Source organism: Hemibagrus wyckioides, linkage group LG28 (genome assembly GCF_019097595.1).
Source record: "Hemibagrus wyckioides isolate EC202008001 linkage group LG28, SWU_Hwy_1.0, whole genome shotgun sequence".
NCBI classification, from domain to species: Eukaryota; Metazoa; Chordata; class Actinopteri; order Siluriformes; family Bagridae; genus Hemibagrus; species Hemibagrus wyckioides.
The window spans coordinates 15,940,128-15,963,551 of record NC_080737.1 but is presented as its reverse complement, the minus strand read 5'-3'; the positions used below and the strand labels follow the sequence as shown (position 1 = coordinate 15,963,551).

General features: G+C 40.6%; 2 protein-coding genes across 2 annotated transcripts; both read left to right on the top strand.

The window, feature by feature from the left end:
* The first annotated feature begins 170 nt into the window (after nucleotides 1–170).
* slc30a5 (solute carrier family 30 member 5) lies at nucleotides 171–8,507 on the top strand. Its single transcript, XM_058383780.1, has 16 exons — nucleotides 171–587; nucleotides 1,450–1,572; nucleotides 2,302–2,368; nucleotides 2,453–2,538; nucleotides 2,615–2,702; nucleotides 4,966–5,053; nucleotides 5,136–5,212; nucleotides 5,300–5,470; nucleotides 5,689–5,977; nucleotides 6,408–6,616; nucleotides 6,703–6,860; nucleotides 6,969–7,098; nucleotides 7,221–7,464; nucleotides 7,557–7,783; nucleotides 8,051–8,179; nucleotides 8,282–8,507. Exons 1-16 carry the CDS (start codon nucleotides 517–519, stop codon nucleotides 8,450–8,452), a joined length of 2,328 nt encoding a protein of 775 aa, XP_058239763.1. The 5' UTR covers nucleotides 171–516; the 3' UTR covers nucleotides 8,453–8,507.
* Nucleotides 8,508–10,104: 1,597 nt separating this feature from the next.
* ccnb1 (cyclin B1) lies at nucleotides 10,105–13,749 on the top strand. The gene is made up of 9 exons (XM_058382482.1): nucleotides 10,105–10,252; nucleotides 10,480–10,620; nucleotides 11,587–11,685; nucleotides 11,790–11,972; nucleotides 12,068–12,226; nucleotides 12,307–12,543; nucleotides 12,974–13,114; nucleotides 13,203–13,313; nucleotides 13,398–13,749. The coding sequence occupies exons 1-9, from the start codon at nucleotides 10,232–10,234 to the stop codon at nucleotides 13,497–13,499; spliced, it is 1,194 nt and encodes a 397-aa protein (XP_058238465.1). The 5' UTR covers nucleotides 10,105–10,231; the 3' UTR covers nucleotides 13,500–13,749.
* Nucleotides 13,750–23,424: the final 9,675 nt, after the last annotated feature.

Here is a 23,424-nt window from a genome sequence, read left to right as displayed (position 1 = left end):
GGTGTCCCAAAACTTTTGTCAATAGAGTGTATGTTCATGGTTTAGGAGAGGAAATAAAACCGGAGAACCCAGATGAAACCCAAACAAACGTGCACACGTGTCGACTTTATTTACGCTCCGGTCCGATAGAGGGCGCTGATACGCTTGTTTGGCTTCACTTCACGTAAGAAGTAGAAGCTATGGGGAAGTGATGACGTTGGCTAGCACGTTAGCAGTGGAGGATCTCAGCAGGCAGATTGTATTTGTGAAACTTTAAAGCTTTCTCTTTAAAGCTGTTTGGAAACAGATGATGGGTGTCTCGGTATATTCCCCTGCTCCGAGACAGCTCCTCTGATTTGATCTTAAAAGCCTTTAAATAAAGCAGAAGTCGTTAGCTACCATTAGCTGGACTATGTTATTCATTAGTCAGTGCTGTAGCTAGCCTCAGGCAGGTTAGCTAGTTAGCTAGCTCTTCATTTAAGCCACAGAATTAAATAAGAGGGAGTACAAACTTTTGGACATTTTCCAACAAACGCAATGGATGACAAGTACAGCAGTAATGTCATTTCAGGTGGAAAGCTAGGACGCGTCGAAGTGCCTAATGCCAGGTAAGCTACATGCTAATGCTAACCAAGGCTGGACGATATGATGTAGTATCGATATCGTGATAAATAATATCATGATGTACATTTTCTAAGATGTACCAGATATCAAGATTTTATTATTTTTATTTGGAAGTAGCAAGTTTGGTGCTGAAATATTCTCCTTTTTTCATTATATTTTTTAATTATTTATGCATTTATTTACATTTTAATTTTATTAATTATTTTATTAATATTGCTTTATTATAATTTTTTTCTCCTTCTACTTGATATTTCCTGTTTTTTTTTCCTAACATGTAAACATTTTTTTAAAAGCAGCTTTAATGGTATGAAATTTTCTATCTTTAATTTAGAAAATATATCTTTATAATTTATTTTTAAATATATATAAAATATATATTTTTTATATTTTTAATTAATCAAAACATTTTTAAATGTTAAAATTATTAGAATTTGTTTTATCTATAGAATTGTCAAATACAAGTTTGCTATTAAATCATAATTAATTTCTTAGAATGTTTGGGATTTATTATTTGCTATTTTAACTCTTTCTTTATTTTATTTCTTTATTATATGAAAAAAAATGTATATTATCTTTAAAATGGTAAAATGTTATTTATTTGTTTTTATTTAAATGAAGTCCATAATTCTGTTTTCCATAATCACAGAAAAAAAGATTTCTTAGAATTTTTTAAAATTCAGTTTTAAGGTCGTTTTTTTTTCCTTCAAAGTATCGATATACATTTAAAATAGCTCAGAATTATTGATTTTGTAATGTAACTCGTCATCTTGTATAACCAAAGCAATTGCTTGCTGTTTTTTTTTTCTTTGCTGTTTCATGTCTGTTGTTCTGTCCCTCTAATTTCAGATTGACCAGATACATAGTTCTGCTCTTCTTCACCAAGCTGTTAAAGGCTCTAGGAATCTTTGAGTCGTATGACCTACTGAAAGTTGTCCATATTGTGCAGTTTCTCTTCATACTTAAATTTGGGTAAGCGTTTCCACAAGACATGATTTTAAAGTGTGACGATGTCCTTCATGTTATTATGTACTTTACTATACACCGATCAGGCGTAACATTATGACCACTGACAGGTGACGTGAATAAGACTGATGATCTCCTCATCATGGCACCTGTTAGTGGGGGGGGTATATTAGGCAGCAAGTCAACATTTTGTCCTCAAAGTTGACGTTAGAAGCAGGGAAAATGGACAAGCGTAAGGATTTGAGCGAGTTTGACGAAGGGCCAAATTGTGATGGCTAGACCACTGGATCAGAGCATCTCCAAAACTGCAGCTCTTGTGGGGTGTTCCCGGTCTGCAGTGGTCAGTATCTATCAAAAGTATCCTTTAAGTCCTGTAAGTATCCCATGGACACCTCACAACTTAGAGGACTTAAAGGATCTGCTGCTAACATCTTGGTGCCAGATCCCACAGCTCACCTTCAGGGATCTAGTGGAGTCCATGACTTGATGGGTCAGGGCTGTTTTGGCAGCAAAAGGGGGACCAACACAATTTTAGGCAGGTGGCCATAATGTTATGCCTGATTCTTAACTCAGAAGGTGTAACTCTATAAATTTAACTCTAAATGGTTAAAAGGTCGCGAAGGGCATGACAGAATGCTAGTGTCACCAGATTCCTCTGATATAACTGGAATAAAACCTTTAACACATGTTAGTGCTTGTAATACAAGTGTAAATCTTTACTTTTTCCTTGCACAGGTGTTCACTGATCCTGCTTTTCTTTCAAAAGCCCTTCTCATCAGGAAAAGCAGTCACCAAAAGACAGGTACGTGTTAAAAAATTTTTTTAAACATACATTCGACTAGTCTCAGCGTCCTAATGAAGTTCATATCTAATGCTTGTCTTTCAGTGGATCAAGATCCTCAAGCATGCTGTGATCAGCTGTGTGATCTCTCTCTTGGGATTTTTTGGCCTGACGCTCTGTGGGCCGTTAAGGTAAAGCCGTTAAATTTTCATGTGTGTATTTTTGGTGTACGAATCATGGGATGAGAACTAAGCCTAGATTTTACAGGACGCTGTTGTTGTTTGAGCACAATGAGGTGGTGGTCATCGCTTTCCTCACCGTTCTCTTCACCACCTCAGACGGAGGCCCCTCTAAGGTAAGGAGTTCTGTCACTCACGTACCAGGTACCAACACACACACACACGGTTCTGTCACTGACGTACCAGGTACCAACACACACACACGGTTCTGTCACTGACGTACCAGGTACCAACACACACACACGGTTCTGTCACTGACGTACCAGGTACCAACACACACACACGGTTCTGTCACTGACGTACCAGGTACCAACACACACACACGGTTCTGTCACTGACGTACCAGGTACCAACACACACACACGGTTCTGTCACTGACGTACCAGGTACCCACACACACACGGTTCTGTCACTGACGTACCAGGTACCCACACACACACACGGTTCTGTCACTGACATACCAGGTACCAACACACACACACGGTTCTGTCACTGACGTACCAGGTACCAACACACACACGGTTCTGTCACTGACGTACCAGGTACCAACACACACACGGTTCTGTCACTGACGTACCAGGTACCAACACACACACGGTTCTGTCACTGACGTACCAGGTACCTACACACACACACGGTTCTGTCACTGACGTACCAGGTACCCACACACACACACGGTTCTGTCACTGACGTACCAGGTACCCACACACACACACACACACACGGTTCTGTCACTGACGTACCAGGTACCCACACACACACACGGTTCTGTCACTGACGTACCAGGTACCCACACACACACACGGTTCTGTCACTGACGTACCAGGTACCCACACACACACACACACACACGGTTCTGTCACTGACGTACCAGGTACCCACACACACACACGGTTCTGTCACTGACGTACCAGGTACCCACACACACACACGGTTCTGTCACTGACGTACCAGGTACCAACACACACGGTTCTGTCACTGACGTACCAGGTACCAACACACACGGTTCTGTCACTGACGTACCAGGTACCAACACACACGGTTCTGTCACTGACGTACCAGGTACCCACACACACACACACGGTTCTGTCACTGACGTACCAGGTACCCACACACACACACACGGTTCTGTCACTGACGTACCAGGTACCCACACACACGGTTCTGTCACTGACGTACCAGGTACCCACACACACGGTTCTGTCACTGACGTACCAGGTACCCACACACACGGTTCTGTCACTGACGTACCAGGTACCCACACACACACACACACACACGGTTCTGTCACTGACGTACCAGGTACCCACACACACGGTTCTGTCACTGACGTACCAGGTACCCACACACACACACACGGTTCTGTCACTGACGTACCAGGTACCCACACACACACACACACACACGGTTCTGTCACTGACGTACCAGGTACCCACACACACACACACACACACGGTTCTGTCACTGACGTACCAGGTACCCACACACACACACACACACGGTTCTGTCACTGACGTACCAGGTACCCACACACACACACACACGGTTCTGTCACTGACGTACCAGGTACCCACACACACGGTTCTGTCACTGACGTACCAGGTACCCACACACACGGTTCTGTCACTGACGTACCAGGTACCCACACACACACACGGTTCTGTCACTGACGTACCAGGTACCCACACACACACACGGTTCTGTCACTGACGTACCAGGTACCCACACACACACACGGTTCTGTCACTGACGTACCAGGTACCCACACACACGGTTCTGTCACTGACGTACCAGGTACCAACACACACACACGGTTCTGTCACTGACGTACCAGGTACCCACACACACACACACGGTTCTGTCACTGACGTACCAGGTACCCACACACACACACACGGTTCTGTCACTGACGTACCAGGTACCCACACACACACACACGGTTCTGTCACTGACGTACCAGGTACCAACACACACACACACGGTTCTGTCACTGACGTACCAGGTACCCACACACACACACACGGTTCTGTCACTGACGTACCAGGTACCCACACACACACACACGGTTCTGTCACTGACGTACCAGGTACCCACACACACACACACGGTTCTGTCACTGACGTACCAGGTACCCACACACACACACACGGTTCTGTCACTGACGTACCAGGTACCCACACACACACACACGGTTCTGTCACTGACGTACCAGGTACCCACACACACACACACGGTTCTGTCACTGACGTACCAGGTACCCACACACACACACGGTTCTGTCACTGACGTACCAGGTACCCACACACACACACACGGTTCTACAACTTGTTCCATAACAACATGGCAAGATTTGCTGTACTGTTCTTTTTCTCTCCATAGACCAGAGGTGCTGTGTTTTTCATCATCGCAGTGATTTGCCTTCTGCTCTTCGACAACGATGACCTCATGGCAAAGATGGCAGAGCACCGTATCCTTCCTATACATAGTCTACTGTGTCATTTTCTCTTCAATAATGGTTCATACCCTGCCCTTAACTCATTGACCTGCAGCCGAGGGACACCATGACAGTGCTCTCACCCATGCCTTATACACAGGGATCTCGTTTTTAGGCGTGGCCGACCATAAAGTGAGTAAAATATCCTTACGCTGTTCTTGTTCCGAGGTAGACAAGCAGAGACTGATTTTTTTTTTCCTGTGTGTCTTTTGTCTTCAGGGTGGAGTTGTACTGTTGGTTCTGGCACTGTGTTTAAAGGTGGCATTCCACACACACTCTAGAAAGCTGTCAGTGGAAATTGGTGGAGCAAAGCGCCTCTACGCTCTGTCTAACCTGGTGGCTTCTGTACTGCTGCTTCCCTGGGTGTTTGTGCTCTCTGCCACCACAGAGGTGAGTCGAAAGGATCTGATCTGGACTATCGATGTAATTGCACCGGGAATGTTGGAGCTGGACGATTATAAATGTATAAGATTCCATGAAGTAGATTATAAGAATTCTCACATCTGAGTGTTGATTTCTGTATCAATACTGTATCAATCCTGTATGTTTGCCTCACACCTCCAGGGTTTAGGTGTTTGAATCTCCTTTGACTTTCCTGTTATTTACAGAGCAAGGTGGAGTCATGGTCCAGCCTGATCTTTCCATTCTCCATGATCGTCTTCTCTGTGATGATCCTGGACTTCTACGTGGAGTCTATCTGCATGACGAAGCTCGAGGCCCCACGCTGCGCCCGCTACGGTTCCTACTTCCTGTTCTTCAGCGGCTTATTTCTGGCCAACTTCTGGACCCACCCACTGACGGACCAGCTGCGGACCATGAGGACCGGCGGCCAGCAATCCAGCACCGAACATGTGCTGTCCGGAGGAGTGCTGGTCAGCGCCGCCTTCTTCATCATGTGTGAGTTGTATGCCTTACCTTTGCTTAAACCACAACACCAAAGCCAGTGTCTGCTTGTGAAATGTTAGCAGTGGTGGTGTTGCTGCTTCACAGCTCCAGGGTTCCTGGTGCAGTCCTGACTTTGGGAAACTGCTTCTATCTGGCTGTAGACATCTACCTATGTTCTCTGATATTTGCTCAGCTCCCAGTAACATGCCAGTTCTCGACTCGTGGCATAATTTGTCCGTATCGTGTCCTCGTGTCTCTGTGTGAAAGGAAATGAACCTGTATTCATTCAGGGTGTGAATTGTTCTAGATTTGGATTTTGACTTGAACCCTAAACCGTGGAAAAGTAACGTTAAGGCTATCAATAAAAACTCTGTTACTGTTGTCGTTTAACCCTAGCTGATATCATTCATGTTTTTTACCTTTGTCTGGATCCGTTTCTCAGCCGACAGCATCCTATCCTCTCCCTCGAAGAAAGGACAGAAAGGAACGCTGGTGGGATATTCACCTGAAGGAACTCCTCTCTATAACCTCATGGGTGATGCTCTACAGCACAGCTCTCAGTCTCTCCCTCGCTTCATCAAAGACTCGCTCAAGCAAATCTTGGAGGAGTATGATTCCCGACAGATCTTCTACTTCCTCTGTCTCAACTTGGTAGAGTCTATATAATTTACTTATTATTGATTTGACCTTTCAATAGATGAATAGTAGTGATGAATAATATTGCTGTTTCTTTTTAGGCTTTCACATTTGTAGAGCTTTTCTATGGCGTGTGGACCAACAGCCTCGGGCTGATCTCAGACGGATTCCACATGCTCTTTGACTGCTCGGCTTTGGTGCTCGGACTCTTCGCTGCCCTGATGACCAGATGGAAAGCGACAAGAATATACTCTTACGGGTGAGGCCTGTTTTGTATCTGAACGATTGGATTTATCGGTTTTGTTTCTCAAGCTATGATCCGTTTTAAAAAAAGGTTATTACTGGAACTTTTTTTTTTTTTTTTTAGGTATGGTCGTGTTGAGATCCTGTCCGGGTTCATAAACGGTTTGTTCCTCATGGTCATAGCCTTCTTTGTGTTTGTGGAGTCGCTCTCCAGACTGATTGACCCTCCCAACATCAACACCGTCATGCTAGCGGCAAGTGTTTAATTTATTTGTATCTTTAATTTTATTCTAATTGATTGATTTTCAATTCATTAATTGACACCCCAGGATACAAATCTGACGTTATTCATTTTGCTCTTATCTTTTCTCACCAGCCGGTGTCTGTGGGCGGTCTGATCGTGAACCTATTGGGCATCTGTGCGTTCAGCCACGCCCACTCCCATGGGGCCTCAAAGAGTGCCTGCTCGGGTCACGAGCATGGCCACTCGCACCATGGTCACGCGCACGGAGACCACGGACATGGAGGACACGGAGGACATGGGCACAGCCACGGGGGTCATGGTCACTCTCACAGCCATGGGCACTCTCACGGCTCCGGCATGAACACTAACATGAGAGGTATCTGTGTATGATGTGATCGTGCACTTTGTCCTGACTGAAAGTGAAAGCATCTTATCATTCATTACCCGTGCCTGGTGTTGATGTTTCAGGAGTCTTCCTGCATGTTCTGGCTGACACACTGGGCAGCGTCGGAGTCATCATATCTACCATTCTGATCAGTCAGTTCGGCTGGCTGATAGCAGACCCCATCTGCTCTCTGTTCATCGCCGTACTCATCTTCCTCAGCGTCATCCCCTTGCTGAAGGATGCTTGTGAAGTTCTTTTACTGAGAATTCCACCTGAGCATGAGAAGGAGCTTAACTTTGCCCTTGAAAAGGTAGTATATATGGAGGAGGTAATGTTATGTAGATTATTTTACATTGGCACTGTCTGTGTTGGGGAAAGTACTGAGCATGAAAGTACAACCCAGACACAGTGAAGGGTGCCAATACTTTAATACTCTTATATTGGCTTATATTATATCTTATATTGAATATTGGCTTGCTCGCTTGTTTGTTTTTACGTTGTTAATTAAGCAAGAAATACAACACAACAATGTTAAAGAAATATAACCAATGGAGGACTCTTCTAACTTTCTTTCCAGATTCAGAAGATTGAAGGCGTCTTGTCTTACCGTGACACGCACTTCTGGAGGCATTCCGCCAACGTCCTCGCCGGCACCATCCACCTACAAATCATGTCCGATGTTGTGGAGCAGAGAATTATTCAGCAGGTCCGATCAAATCTCCCTTTTAAATCTGTATACCTGAAATCAGCCTGTCTTTTAGTCGATGTTTAAAAAGCGCTGATGTTGCTGTTGTTTACTTTTGGTCAGGTGACTGCAGTGTTGAAGGATGCGGGTGTGAATAATCTGACCGTCCAGGTGGAGAAGGAAGCTTATTTCCAGCACATGTCCGGCCTCAGCACAGGATTCCATGAAGTTCTGGCAATGACGCAACAGATGGAGGCGATGAAATATTACAAAGATGGCACATGTATCATGTAAAAACGTATTATTTATCTGTTTTTTTCTGTCTTGTAAATAAAACTTTTAAGAACTAGTTCTGAGTCAATAGTCATCAGAAAATAAACCACAACATAGCATTCCCAAAAATGTATTACAGTCATATAGGTCCAGAGCGATGACCTGGGTGGAAAAGAACCCACTTTCAAGCCTGTAGTTTATTTCATGCACTCACTGGACATCATTAACAGCCTAAAATGAACCTAAAGCAGAGTGAGAACTGGTTTTAGAGGCATTATTTTCCTTCCTGTGTAACTGAAAGCTTTATATGCCAAAGTAATTTATTATAATTAAACAGGTAGCAGTGCAGCTCTCTGAGAGAAGGTCAGTCCATTTATCTAGATAAAGCAGGGGACGAGCGTTATATTCATTACCTGTTATGTACGTGAGTGCGGAAAGATGAAAGAGGTTCAGCTCGTACGTGAAATACATCTCCATGTTGATGAACGGAAAGGAATAAAGCAGAACGCTGGAAGGAAGTGCTTCTGTAGCTGACAGATTGGAACCGGCTCTACACTGTCTATACTTTATTATTACGGTAAAGTCTGTCCACTTGCCAGCCATCTCAGAAATGCTCCTGGCTCCTACATACTTCATTCATCTGGCAGAATATGGATTTGAAATGGCGGACAAAATGTAAACATCCCTTTGCTTGTTTTGCACATACTTGTACACTACAACTTTTGCACACGTGTTATTGTATCTATTTTTTATACAATTATAAAAATATATACATTTATACTTTCTAGCTATTTTTCCTGGTGTGTGTTTTATGCCTGAAGTTTGTGAGCACATTTGGCCAATATGAATTGTAATTATAATAAAAGATTATTGTTTCTGATTCTGATTTCTCTCCCTGATTTGTTCGGAGGTTTCTCTGTGCATCTGTATAGGCTTCCTCTGGCTTTCCCCTTCCAAAAACATTGCAGTAGGTCGATTAATGATGCGAATAGATGAACGTGGTGTGGTATAAGTGGAATAAAACACTTGGGGATGTGTTGTTATTATTGGAGAAATATCCAACTATACTAGGTGTTGATGTATTTCCTCTAAGAGCGTACACCGGTGGTGGTTCATTCTTAACGTAAGACCTGTAGATGGAAAACAAAATAATAAACAAAATGTCCAGTAATATCAAAATGGATGCAGTGGAACACAAAATTTCTGTTTACTGGTTTCCAGTGTGGGTGCAAAAAAATATACGTCATTTCCTGCTCTAAACTTCCTATGGCTTTTATTTAATCAAAGACTCATTTTTTAAAATTTTATACCATGAGTCATTTTATTACTTTTATTATTATTATTATTATTATTATTATTATTATTATTATTATTATATGTCATTTCCTGCTCTAAACTTCCTATGGCTTTTATTTAATCAAAGACTCATTTTTTTAAATTTCATACCACGAGTCGTTTTATTACTTTTATTATTATTATTATTATTATTATTATTATTATTATTATTATCGCTCCACATATTCCGGTGCATTAGATGGCGTTCATTACCAGACGTGTCACGAGCCATGCTACGTAGCGAAGAAAAGATTTTTTAACTCGAGTCTCCGCCCACGTTTAGTCGCCTGGGCAACGCATTGTCATCAGGTGCCGCTCGACCAATCAGCGCCGACTGATTTTTTAGAACGCAGCGAATCACGTTCGAAGGAGCGACAATTTAAACCACGGGGCAGAAGAGTAGCGTGGTCTCGTGCTGTTTAAACCAGTTCGTGTAGAGGAGTGCAAAAGGACAAGAGTTTTGAAATGGCGCTGCGTATTACAAGGGTGAGGTTTTTGTTTCCTAAATATAAATATCTGTAGAACTTGAGCTTGCTTAATGCTTTATAGAAGAGTGTATTTAACGCAGCGACGATGCATCGCCTTTTTAGTGGTATTTTTGTGCGCTCGTGCTGTGTTTAGACTATTTCCGGTTTGCTTTTGTGTGATGGCGCGCTCGAGACTTCTTTGCAGTAATGTTTTAATTATTATTAATTGATTTATTTTGCCTTTAGAGTACTCGCCTGCCCAGCAGTGAGAACCAGCTCCCAGTGACCGGTAAAGCGGTCACTGCAAACAAGCCCGTGCTGAGGCCGAGGGCCGCGCTGGGGGAAATCGGGAACGCGGTTCTGCCTCGACAACCTCTGAGGAAAAAGGTGAACTTTTTTATTTATTTTAGTGTAAATATTTATTAAATGTATTACTTGTAAATTTGGAATAATACTCGCTCGAATGCTTATCAATCCGAAGCCACGCCTTTCTTCCTGTTTAAAAACTGCACTCAGTTGTTGGTGTTTCCCCCAAACTTGCATCTTTTTTGTTTTCTTTTTTAAATATTTAACCTAAAATGACTTACTATCACTTTTTTCCCCCTACTTTTTTAATTTACTGCTTTTTTTTTTTTTATTTAAAATACATGCATCCTTATACAATGACTTTACTATTTCTCATTTTATACAACTGAGCAATTAAGGGTTAAGGGCCTTGCTCAGGGGCCTGGCATTGGCATCTTGGTGGACCTGGGGTTAAAACTCACAGCCTTCTGATCACTAATCGAACATATCTACACTAAGCTTAACCACAACCCCATGATGTGTACTATAACCTCCTTTTGAAATGATTGCCCATCTTTTGAAAGTGAAAACATGCTTATTATGTTCAAGTAAACATCAGTGGTTAGGAAAATGTTTTTTCATAAGAATATTCCCAATATTTATTCATTAGATTTTTCACTGGTGTTAGATGGTGTTTGGTGTACTCCAGAAAATCACCCAGTATGGCTGGAGTCTAAAGCCTGCAGCTGTCCAACTGCCTATGGTGCTCTTTATAAGCTGCCATTTTCCGCCTCTAAGCTTTCAATTTCAAGGCCCTGAAACTGGAATCCCCCTAAATGTTTGTTGCTCCAGTGAAGTAGAGATGAAGGTCTGAAGAGCTCTAGTTTCCTTTTAGTTTTATTGTGAAGTCCCTGTTTATTTCAGTATACACTAGAACAATGTTTCTTCAAGGCAATGCTGTAATGTCATATACACAGCTATAAAGTGCTAATGGGTTAGATTCAGATTAATTTGTTGTTTTTGTGGTAATGTTTAAGTTGTGGTGTATATGAATGTTTTGTGACGCAGGATGTGAAGGTTGCACCTGTGGTGGTTGAAGAGAAAGTTCCTGAGCCAGTTCAACAGCCAAAACAGGAGCCCAAGCAGTTACCTGAAGTGGAAAATGAGGTAACATTTCTTGTTTCTTAATTTGCCTGGTAGATCTGGTCCAAATTGGAACATGTGCCTTTGAGCTGGAACTTTTCAAGTAAAGTTCTCTCAATCCTTTTTAGGCATTTTCAGAGCCGTCCTCTCCTGTGCCCATGGAAACATCTGGCTGTGCCCCAGATGAGCTGTGCCAGGCTTTCTCTGATGTGCTTCTCAATATCAAAGACGTAGATGCTGATGACTACGACAATCCCATGCTCTGCAGTGAATATGTGAAGGACATCTACAAATATCTCCGGCAACTTGAGGTCAGTCAAGTTAACAATTTGTCAATTTAGTTACCTTAAGTTGCTTCTATGCTTAGTTTCCTTTTTTTTTTTTTTGTATTGCATTTGTCTTCTAGGCTGATCAGGCTGTCAGACCAAAGTATCTGGAAGGAAGGGAAGTCACCGGGAACATGCGTGCCATCCTTATTGATTGGCTTGTCCAGGTCCAAATCAAGTTTCGGCTGCTGCAGGAGACCATGTACATGACTATTGCTATCATCGACCGCTTTCTTCAGGTAGGTAGCTCTGGCATTCTCTGGCTCTTCAATCAAAAACATGGTGGTTGTGTGCTTAAAGGTTTTCTTTTTGCCAACAGGACCACCCTGTTCCAAAAAAGCAGCTTCAGCTGGTTGGTGTAACTGCTATGTTCATTGCCTCCAAATATGAGGAAATGTACCCACCTGAGATTGCAGACTTTGCCTTCGTCACGGACCGTGCTTACAGCACCGCTCAGATCCGGGACATGGAGATGAACATCCTGAGAGTCCTGAAGTTCAGCTTTGGAAGACCTCTGCCACTCCAGTTCCTCCGTAGGGCCTCAAAAATTGGAGAGGTACAGATTACTGCCTGATCTTAATCACGGTTACCTAACTGATCAGTAGAAATGTTTGAATCCGATTGTTTAGCTTCCTGTAGCCAGTCTCACTAAGTGAATTTGCAGCTGACAAAGCAAGTTTTCCATATCTCTAGTAACCAAAATGCCTCAGAACATGATCAAATGTCATGCCTCAATTTTTTGAGGTGCAATTAATCATTTGGTTAGATTTGAGTTCTGCAGACTGTGTAATGCTGGACATGTAGTAATTATGTAGAATGACCAGGAAATTTGTGAATTGGCCTAATTTAAGATTATGGCTTAAGGCTATTACAGGAACATAAGCATATGACATAATTGCAGTGATGCCTACTCTTTACACTGCAAAAGGGGGCAGGGGAAGGTCTCTTGATTACAAGACAGATTAATAACCTTGACCTCTTCATAGGTTACAGCAGAGCAGCACACTTTGGCTAAGTACTTTGTGGAGCTTACAATGGTGGACTATGACATGGTGCATTTTGCTCCCTCTCTGGTTGCCAGTGCTGCCTTCGCCCTCATGCAGAAAGTCTTAAACTGTGGAGAATGGGTAAGTTCCCTTTAACCCCTACTTTGCAAGAACCAATCTTTATAGTTTTGGATGGTCAAAATTTACTCCTTTCCTCGGCTCCTTTCAGACCCCCACCCTGCAGTATTACATGGGCTACACCGAGGACAGCCTGATCCCTGTAATGCAGCACATTGCCAAGAACGTGGTCAAAGTCAACGAAGGACTCTCGAAACACCTGGTGAGTGGGGTTTAAATATCTACAGAAATGTCTTCCAGCAGCTGCTCTGTTTATAACATAATGGTTTTGTTCTCTTGCTCTCAGGCGGTTAAGAACAAGTACTCCAGTCAGAAGCAAATGAGGATTGCATCCATCTCTCAGCTTAAATCGGCAATGGTCAAGGACCTCGCCAAGCAAGTCTCCTAGTGAGATTGGAATGGACTCTAGCACTGTGTGCTGACCTTTGTAAAAAGTGTAACTTAATCACATGCTTTTACTTTGTTTTAAATGGTTTTTTGAAGTTGATGAAGGGTGGCTTTAAGGTTGTGCATTAGGCCAGGATGCTTTATTCTACACTGCCAATATCTTGGTAAATGTAACTTGTTCATGTGTTCTAGAGATGTGCAATCTTGTACCTTTTTTATTTTACAATAAACATTTTAAGTGTTTACTCTAATGGGGATTGCTTTTTTTTTGGGTCTCCTTGGTGTACTCTTTATTTTAAATTTTATGGAATGCTATAGCATCAAATTCCTGTTCCTAGTTCTATAGAAGGATGGTGATCCTACCCCAGAGTCAAGACCTAACCACTGTGTTGCACTTGGCCCTTGGCTTATCTTTTAACCTGTTATGGTATTTGTGTCTCTTATGGTCACTAATCACCCAGAACAGATTTGTGATCAAACACTGAACAGTTAATGTCCACTTAACATACTCAAGTTACATCCTAAGAAATAACTGGCCTGCATGCTCACAATTGACATGTTCTGTATAGCTCAAAGATTGTGCCCTCATGGGTGAGGATGGGTTCCCTCTTGTCATCTAGTTCCTCTTGGTTTCTTCCTCTGGCTTGCTTATTAGGAAGACATTTTAGATCTGAATCATGTTTCTGTGAAGTTGCTTTGTGGTGGTGTCTACTGGTAAGTACTACAGCAATAGAATTGTTTTGTGCACTTGGGATTTGATGAGTACACTGGATTTTCCCTGGTATTAATTGTGAAAGCCTTGGTGAAGCTGGAAGCAGTTTAATCTGGAAATATATTAAAACAAGATGTGTTGGATTTGTGGGTCTTGGACATACAGCTAGACTAAACTACTCGGTTTCAGTCTGAAGTTGGAGAGCATGAGATGTTTATCATGTGTTGAAGCAGAAATGTCTGATTTAAATTAGTTTGAAGGAACTAAAACATGAGTGGATAAGCATCAACTAAACCGTGTGGCCACATATAATCCTTAGCATGAAGCTGTTTAAGAAGTCCTTGTGTCCTTAGAGAAGGGCTAGAGGTACCTTAAGTACGTTCAAGTGCTTTTGCAAAGTGATATGACATTAAGCCACTCTTTTCTCTAATGTTTTGTCACTTCAGCTTTCTAGATGGCTTATTCAGTCTTGCTATGTACATTTTTCTTAAGTTTTATCATGCTCACAGCAGATTTTATGATTTAAAGGCTAGCTTTGTTGTCTTGCATCTCAACCAACAGACACCGGTTCGGTTAAAAAGATGAACAAACTCTACAATGGTGCAACATAACATTACCAAAAAAAATCTGATTTCCTTTAATAAACATATAATAGGCTTTTCCAGTGTTTCAACTGATTTTATTTTGGACCAAATGACTTCCATTAGCATTAGCGTCACTGTTTCGTGGTTCTTTCCATGAAACCTCCAACAGAGGGCGCTCTCGTACTAGCTTAATCTCGAATCCCAATCTAGTCCTTGTTCTGTGAAAGCTAACTGCATTTCCAAATAATTTATCAGTGTCTTAGTCAGCTTTACTAGCATTGCAAGCATTGTACACTTTAAATAAAAACACTAACGGGAGTCAAGAGTAAACAAGACTTAAACAATGCAAGGGAACGTTTTTAAGCCATTCAGTGCTTTACATCAGTTGATAAATGTTAGGTTTTGGGTATGTTACAGCATTGTTTCAGCACTGAACCTGTACCAAATAATGTCCCATTGTGTTGAACTGGAATTCTTTTTGGTTCATTTGATGTGCTCTATTTGTCCTCCAGTTCACTTCGCTTGATCTATCACAGTGTCCCATTGTTCTTAACCTTGTTGCTATATTTATAAATGTGGCGTAAACCAGGACTCGGCTGTAACCTCTTAACCTTGTTTGCGACTATATTTATACACGTAGCATAAAGCAGACCTTTCTAACCTTGGCTCGTAACCCAGCGGTCACAGAGCACAGCCTATACGTCCTACTCGTGAAAAACGTGGGCCTCTGCTTTAGCATTCACTATTTTAAGCAGATGGCCAGATGTACCACCGGAAAAATGTATGAACTGTAAAGTTCCTGCTAGTTTTTCACACAAAATAGTCAAAGCTTGGTTTCATCTAACCAAAGCAAAGTCTGAGCTATAACTGAAATGCCTTGAGTGGTAATGAAAAGTATTTTCAGCTTTAATTAAGGACAAAGAATGATGAAAATGCTCATTTCCCTTGTCTGCCTAGGTGAAGGTAATGTCTCGGCTTAAACTAGTGTCACAAACGTCAGCAAGAGTAGATGCATATTAAAGAATATGGTGTTTATTCTTGCAGACGTAATTCAAGGTGATTCTGTAATGAAATCCAAGCTGTAAATCACCTCCGAATCCCTAACTGAGGAATCACGACGAATCAATTCCTCACTAGAATATAAACCGCTGTCCTGATTTCTGTTGCTCCTTGATTATTATTCCTCTATGTCCAAAATGTCCAAGATGTCTGACACAAAAAGCAGCACAATGGCAGCATGGGTTTCAAGTACATCTGTCTGAACTCTCTTTACAGAAAAGCCTAATAAATGTTGTCTGATCAATAATCGTTATGATTGCTTGCTTTGATTGAAATCCAGCTGTCCACATATGATGAGTTTAGCAAAATAAAATATTAAAATATTCCTTATATGCCATGTGCATAAGATTAAATGCTCATATTTCTTTAAATGAATAGCCTTTGGTGAACCAAGTTCAAATACAGTACAATATGAGATTATTTTTCAGTATATTATTATGAATACGTCTAAAACATAGGGTGGTTTATAATTTATAAAGTTTTTTTGTACTACAAGTTGTGTTACTTTAGCATACATAATAATAATAATAATAATAATAATAATAATAATAATAATAATAATAATAATTTAATAATAAATTATTATTATTATTATTATTATTATTATTATTATTATTATTATTATTATTATTATTATTATTAACATTTGTTTATATTTCGGTCTACAAGTCTAAATTTATTTAGAAAGTAAATGATAGTATTTTTAGAATTTTTAAAAATTATTATTGCTCTTTCTTTTATTCTATTCGACCAATTTCACTGTACTTTTATGTCTTTCATTCAATAATCTGGTCAATGTGGTATGAATAAGTTCAAATTCATATCTAAAAATCATCTAAATTATATGCTTTTTTTATAGTTAAGGAACTATTCAGGTGCATGTATTTGTTTATGTAGGATTAGTACCATTTAAACCCTTAACAGAGAGAGGCTACCATTATAAGACATGGTTTCTACTCGACTGATTTCATGAATGTGTGCTTCTTGTAATGGGAGGGGCTTATCTCCATATCTCCACCCCAGACGGTGGTGATAATGAAGCTGGGTTCCTGTGAAAGACCTGAACTGTCGAGAGTCCCTTTAATTCTTTCGGGCTGAGGTCACCGCTGGACAGTGAGATCATCTTACACTGCCAATGCTTTCCAGAAGAGGAAGCATGAGCTGTGATTCTGGGTTCAGGTTTTTTTGTTTTTTTTTTTAATGGAAGCCTATTGCCTGTAGTAGTGGTGGTGATGTGGGAGACTGGATCAGACTGTAAAGTGTTTATTATAGTAGTAATATTACTAACTCACATTGCTTTCCTGTAAGTGGAAGTAAATCGTAAGTGCTTATTAATAAGGATTCCAAATCACATTCAACCTTGTGGTCAAAATAATCCAAATCTTCAGATTATAGGGTGAATTAGGTGGTCTGGGAACGCTAATTTAGACTTTATCCTGTCTCTTTCCAACACAAAACATTTTAGAAATGACATCTGCTCAGTAAAAGTAGTAAACATTATGTTAAAGTCAGTATGCTTCTTTTTCATAACAACACATTCAAACACCCCTCCAATGAACCACACCATTTGATAATCCTTGTTAATCTTTCCATACTGAATCTGTTCACTGTAAACAAAAATGTATGTCTATGTAAACATTTTTAAGAAGTAGATTAGTAAATGTTTCTCCAGCCATTTCTGAAAGACACGCTCACAACCCTGCAATACCATTCATCAACCAGTTTAGTCATGGAATTTCACGTGGCAATATGTTAAATGCGCTATAAACTTATTAACACGTGTCATTGAAGTATCTTGTATCATGTCAGGTGAATATATAACACCGGGTACCTGCTAAGCTACGTTAACAGTAGCTGCTTTATTTATCTTGCTGCTGGCTAGCTACTAATTTGTTACCTCAAGTCCCTCTTTTATTTGAAAACAAATAAGCTAATTTGTGCTTTTTTATGTTCATTTCTTTCCATTTATTATTGACAGTAGTAAAACCACAACTGGTTCTCTTTGTAAACATGTATTTGTATTAGCTGGGTAACTTATCTTGTTACTAACTAGCTAATAGCTTGTTCACTAGCTAGCTCAAGTGGGGTTTAAGTGGGCTGTCCTCATTTGTAGCTAAGCCACACTTTTCCATAGTAGAAACTCAACCACTGTGTAGTTGTATTAGCTGGTTGACATATCTTGCTACTAGCTAGCCACTAGGTGGTTAGCTATCTATCTCAAGTGTGATTGTGTCTAAACTGCTTTTGTGGGGGTTTTTTTTATGTCCATTTTATTTGACCACATCTGTTTTTGCCACGGTCAAAGCACAACCAGTTTACAACGTATTTGTATTAGCTGGTAAACTCATCGTGCTACTTGCTAACCACTAGGTTATTAGCTAGCCACAGCTGATCACTCTTTCATTTGTTAGCTATAAGCATTTTGTTTACATTTGTCTAGCATTGTGTTAAACAGGGAGTATATTCCTGCTAGACTTTTGCTAACTACAGAGAAAGAAACATTCCTGATAGCTGGTTTACATATTAAACTCCCTGACATGTAATTGTATAATTTGCACTCTGCCCATATTACTGCACTATGCCTTCTTCTTTTTTTTTTTACAAGCGTACTTGTGAACGTAGTCAAGCCACAGTTAAAACCCTATTAGTCAAGAATCTCTCCAGAACATGTGTTCTTCAGTTTGTTCAAATTGCCTTACACCAAGCATCCACATGGCACTAAGGAGCGAAGCTGGCAGTCTGAGAGAACCTTCCTGCTGCCTGGAGCCCCATGCATAAATAAACACAGAGGCCTTCGTTTTCAGAATTTATAGATTTTCAAATAAATGCTCTATGTGCTTACTGAACTTTACAGACCTCTGCTGCTCAATGGCACATGAAGGAAAGAAAGACCTCTATTGTGCCCCAATGTGGCGTTGAGTTTCACCAGGTGTGAACATAGAGGTTAATCAGTTCAGGCTTGAGAGAAATAAACTCCGAGACTACCTGGATACCAGGTCTGGCATTAGTTCAGATTTTTGGTTGATCTATAACTGAATAGTTCTTATTTCTTCATTGTGAGTTTGGTCTACCAAGCTATACCACTGCTTGGGCCCTTGAGCAAGGTCCTTAACCCTCAGTTGCATAAAAAGTAAGTTGCTTTAGATAAGGGTGACTGCCAAATACCAGAAATGTAAATGTCTTATATATGTTGGTCTTAGTAAGACATCAGTATCAGACTGAAGATGAGAACTGTCAGGGCACGGGTTGCCAGGTGGGGGAAAAAATCTTCCCCAAGTGCAGGGATAAACAAAATGATCAGGCACTGGAAAACAGAACTAGGAACAAAAATACTGAAGAAGATACAGAAACCAACGATATACAGGTAACCAACAGCACACGATGACAAGCCCACAACACGTGTAAGACAACTGGTATAAATGGAGAGGTAATTAGTGAAATAAGAGGGACAGGTGTGCAGAGGCGGGAACAGGCTAAGGATCGCACGGGGCAAACACGTGAGAACACAGACACATGGCACAGGGTATAAACAAACCTGGGGGCGTTCCAGCAGGGAATTAACCAAGCCATCCATGACAAGTACAATTCAGATACTGATACTGAATTGAGTAACCTGAAAAGCAGTATTAATCAAATGGGGACCCTTTTCTTTATCTTGATTACTGCAGTGTGTTGCCCTTATACAGAGTTTTATGTCTATGTACTACATGCTATGCTGTTTTATATGTTATGCATATGTTTATGTGCTCAGTGCTCGCCAAACTGAAGTGCTCTCCCATACATCATTATCATTTTCTCCACAAACTCTCTCACACCTTTGTGTGCATGGACACAGTCCCTATTTTTAATAACAACACTCGAAGACACTGTCTTGTACACTCTTGACAGCCACGATTGTATTAAATATAATGCTTAAAAGCTGGATGATGCTGTAGTTCCTCCTTGAGATATCTTCAGTTTGCCGTCTGCTTTGCTTTGCTTTGATTGCCATTACTAATTGCGAAATGAGCATGGTATCGTGTCAATACCCGATAATCAGTATTGATACAATTAATCTATGGTTTGATCCAAATTCCATGTATTTTCTTGGAAATGAAATGTCTGGAAGGTCTAATACGATTTGGAACTGTTTGCTCGAATGTTGTCACGAATCGATCCGCAGAACACTAATCCTTTATTATCGTATAAATCTCTGATGTGTGTTATTACCATACTCATGAAAAAAACATTCTTGGATGAAGTGCATTGTTGATGAAACATGATAAAAAGTTTTGATTTGATCTTATCAAAATTTCATTCAGGCCGTATTTGGAAATCGTTTTTTTTGGGGTTTTTTTTTATTGGACTTCTAATGCCGTCAATCCATTAGACTCGTGTGTGTGTGTGTGTTCGTGAGTGGTTCTGTGTGGACTCATCTGTCAGGGTCACATGACCATCCTTGCTGTAATCGGAGTAAGTTGAGACGAGATGTCATGGGATTAGATGACATCTGTTTGGGGCTATAATGAAATAAAAAGTAAAAAAAAAATCAATTTGTACACATTTGGGTTTAATGAAACCTGTAGATGCGTGCTTCGTTTATGCCTTGTTTGAATGTTTGACCCTAATGATATTCAATGCCTTTAGGAGTCAAATGACCAGGGACAACATATGCTAGTGATGAGATAAAGTTACATAATTTATCGCATCACTCACTGCTGTATATTTACAGCTCTGGAGTCAGACTGCGTTTTTGTTGTTTTTTTATTTTTGTTTGAAGCTTTGTGCTCCGTCAGTTCTGGCATCCGTATCATATCAATTCGGAGAAGGAACCAGATCTGGAGACGAGTGCAAATCCAATTCGCATACCTCCCATTAACTTCATTTTCAACAAGGCTTCATCTCCCAAAGCCCTTGCGAGTGGAGAAACAGTGTGTATTGATTCGTCGGTTGTTTCCTCCAAGCTTATCCTAATGCACTTATGGAAAAGGTCCCAGTCTGAACAGCTGCCCAGGTCACAATCTGCAGCATGCAAAGCTCCTAAATTATTCAGGACGTCTCCCCCTCCCCCAGCCAGACCTCCATTAATGATGTCACCCGGCCCTGCGGAGCCAGGCCCTTTCCCACGGGATGGCAGGATGGAGATTGGGCGCTTCTCCTTCTTCACTCCATTTCTTTAGTGATTTAGAGCTGTACTCATTCTAAAATACATTCGCGTGTAGTAGAGCGTCCTTTAGGAGAACTTCCCCGGAAATACATAAGGCTGATAATAATGTAGTAATAGCAATACAGAGACCGAGACAGCGAATTAGAGCAAATTATATTGCGACCATTTCCCAAGCAAATTATTCATTATGTTAAGTGTTCCTGTACAGGAAGTCTGTTAGAATAATAGCATGTAATACAGTACATTTCTACTGGAGGTCAATTGATGCAAATCAGCTTGTCATAGAGCAGATTTACATCAAGCCCTAATGAGAAGGTCAGAGGTGAGCGAGTGGCAAGGAAAAACTCCCTGAGAAGCCATGAGGGAGACCTCTCCTTTTCTGGGTGATCCATTGTGGGATTAGACGTCATTACACTATAGTAGGCATAGACTACTAAGTATAATCTGGAATATGTCTGGAAGATCACAGCAGCAGTTCATTGGAGGTAATTAATAGTATTCAACGCAGTGCATCCAAGTATTTAAAAGTAAATGGCGATTGAAGCGGAGACATGGCAGGTGTTGCAGTCCAACTTGCCTACTTATACTATACACTAAAATGATATACAGTTTCTTTTTCTTCTGAGTGTGTAGCAAAAGAGTAAGTCCTTAAAATTTCATTTTTCCTAGAATCCTACTTTAAATCTTGAAGAATTTCTCAGCAAGAACCCTGAGAAGGTCCCAAATAGAGCGTCTTACCCACCTCTCATCAACAATTACGTTATTTCATTATCTCTGTATGAAAACGTTACAGGATTCAAGGAAATTCTCTTTTAATCTCGAATATTCCGAAAACTCAGAGCTTTAGATCTTCACCTCCTTCACAGTGTCTCAATGTTCTGGCCTCGAACAATAATAAGAACCTGCGCTATCCTATAGTTTCACTTATTCCTCGTGAAACATGAATCGCCGAAGTGTTCCCAGAGCAGGCCTTCTTTACCCGCTGCTGTGGAAAATGAACATACCGACACTTTTCAGAAAATTCCAAGAAAACCCTGGAAGCAGAGCCAAGTTCTCTCGCTAGCTGGAAATATATTCAGCGTTCGGCGTGTTTAAAATTATTGGCTTCGGCTTACCTCGAAGAGCCACTTGGAAATCCTGGAAACCTTCCTGGGAATTCGCTTTTACGACCCGTGAGGGAGTGGATTTGGCAAGACAGGGTTGTTTGTTTGTCTACGAATCCTAATAACGTCTTCGCACGGATAATAGAAAGGTTGTGGAACGTGACTTAAACAGCTAGACCATGACGGCATATGCAAGCATGCGATTGTTGGTGCTGCTGCTTAATGGATTCTCAATGACACCAGCAGTGATATTTATTTTAATGATCGGATACGGTTACACGCTAATTCGATACAAGGAAATGATGATTACATTGATTTTCGACTCAAATGCCCGTGAATGGTCCCATTCAGCTGAGCAGTGAACACACACGCAATCCCTCATGCGTGTAATGTAAAATTGTGTCAAATTTGTGTGTTGCTATTTAGATTAAGACTTGTTTTTTACTCTTTCAATGGGTCAGATTGTAGGGGTACAACAAAGCTGATGTTTATGCATTGAGAAATGTTCTGAAGATTGACATTCTGCTGATTTAAAAGAATCACTTTCTGCTATTTTATGAGAGTGGACTATATACAGAATTGTTTCTTCCTGGGCTTCGTTTCAGAACAAGGAGCCATTCTTAGCTCTTAGTAGTAAGCCGAAATATATATATATATATAGAAAAACAAATTACCTTGTGATTTACACACTACATTTACATTTAGAAGCACTGAACAGAATGGGATCGATATTTCTCATGACTTCATCTTGTCCGACAACATAAGATAAATAAAAAGGTTTCCCTCAACTACAAGCTCTCTAAACTAGCTAGCAGAGCGAACGTTACATTACATTGCATTGCATTACTGAACTATTGTATTAGCCGATTGTTTCATAACTGGAAATAAAAAACACAACAGATCGCAATGACTTCTGTCCGACGTCTGCTCCTGAAGTCTACATCTGCAGTACAGTACGTTGTCTTGTTCCCTCAACCTATCAAGATGACATCTAATAAAGTTTATTTGTGCTAATAGAGTAAAGATGGCGTCTGGGGTTCTCCCAATGGGGAAATGGTGGGAAGTTAAAAAGATTAGTGGAAAACGTGACAGAAGCTGGCTAATATTTTAAAGCACTTTAAACTGTGAAACAAAAATTGCGTAATTACTTTGTGTAGCTTCTTTACCAGTGTGATTTCCTTAATCAAAAATTTGAAAATTTACTATGGTTTTTTTCATACAAACTTTAATTGTGAGTGATTTTTTTTGGTCTATTTTTAAATATAATAATAATAATAATAATAATAATAATAATAATAATAATAATAATAATTATTATTATT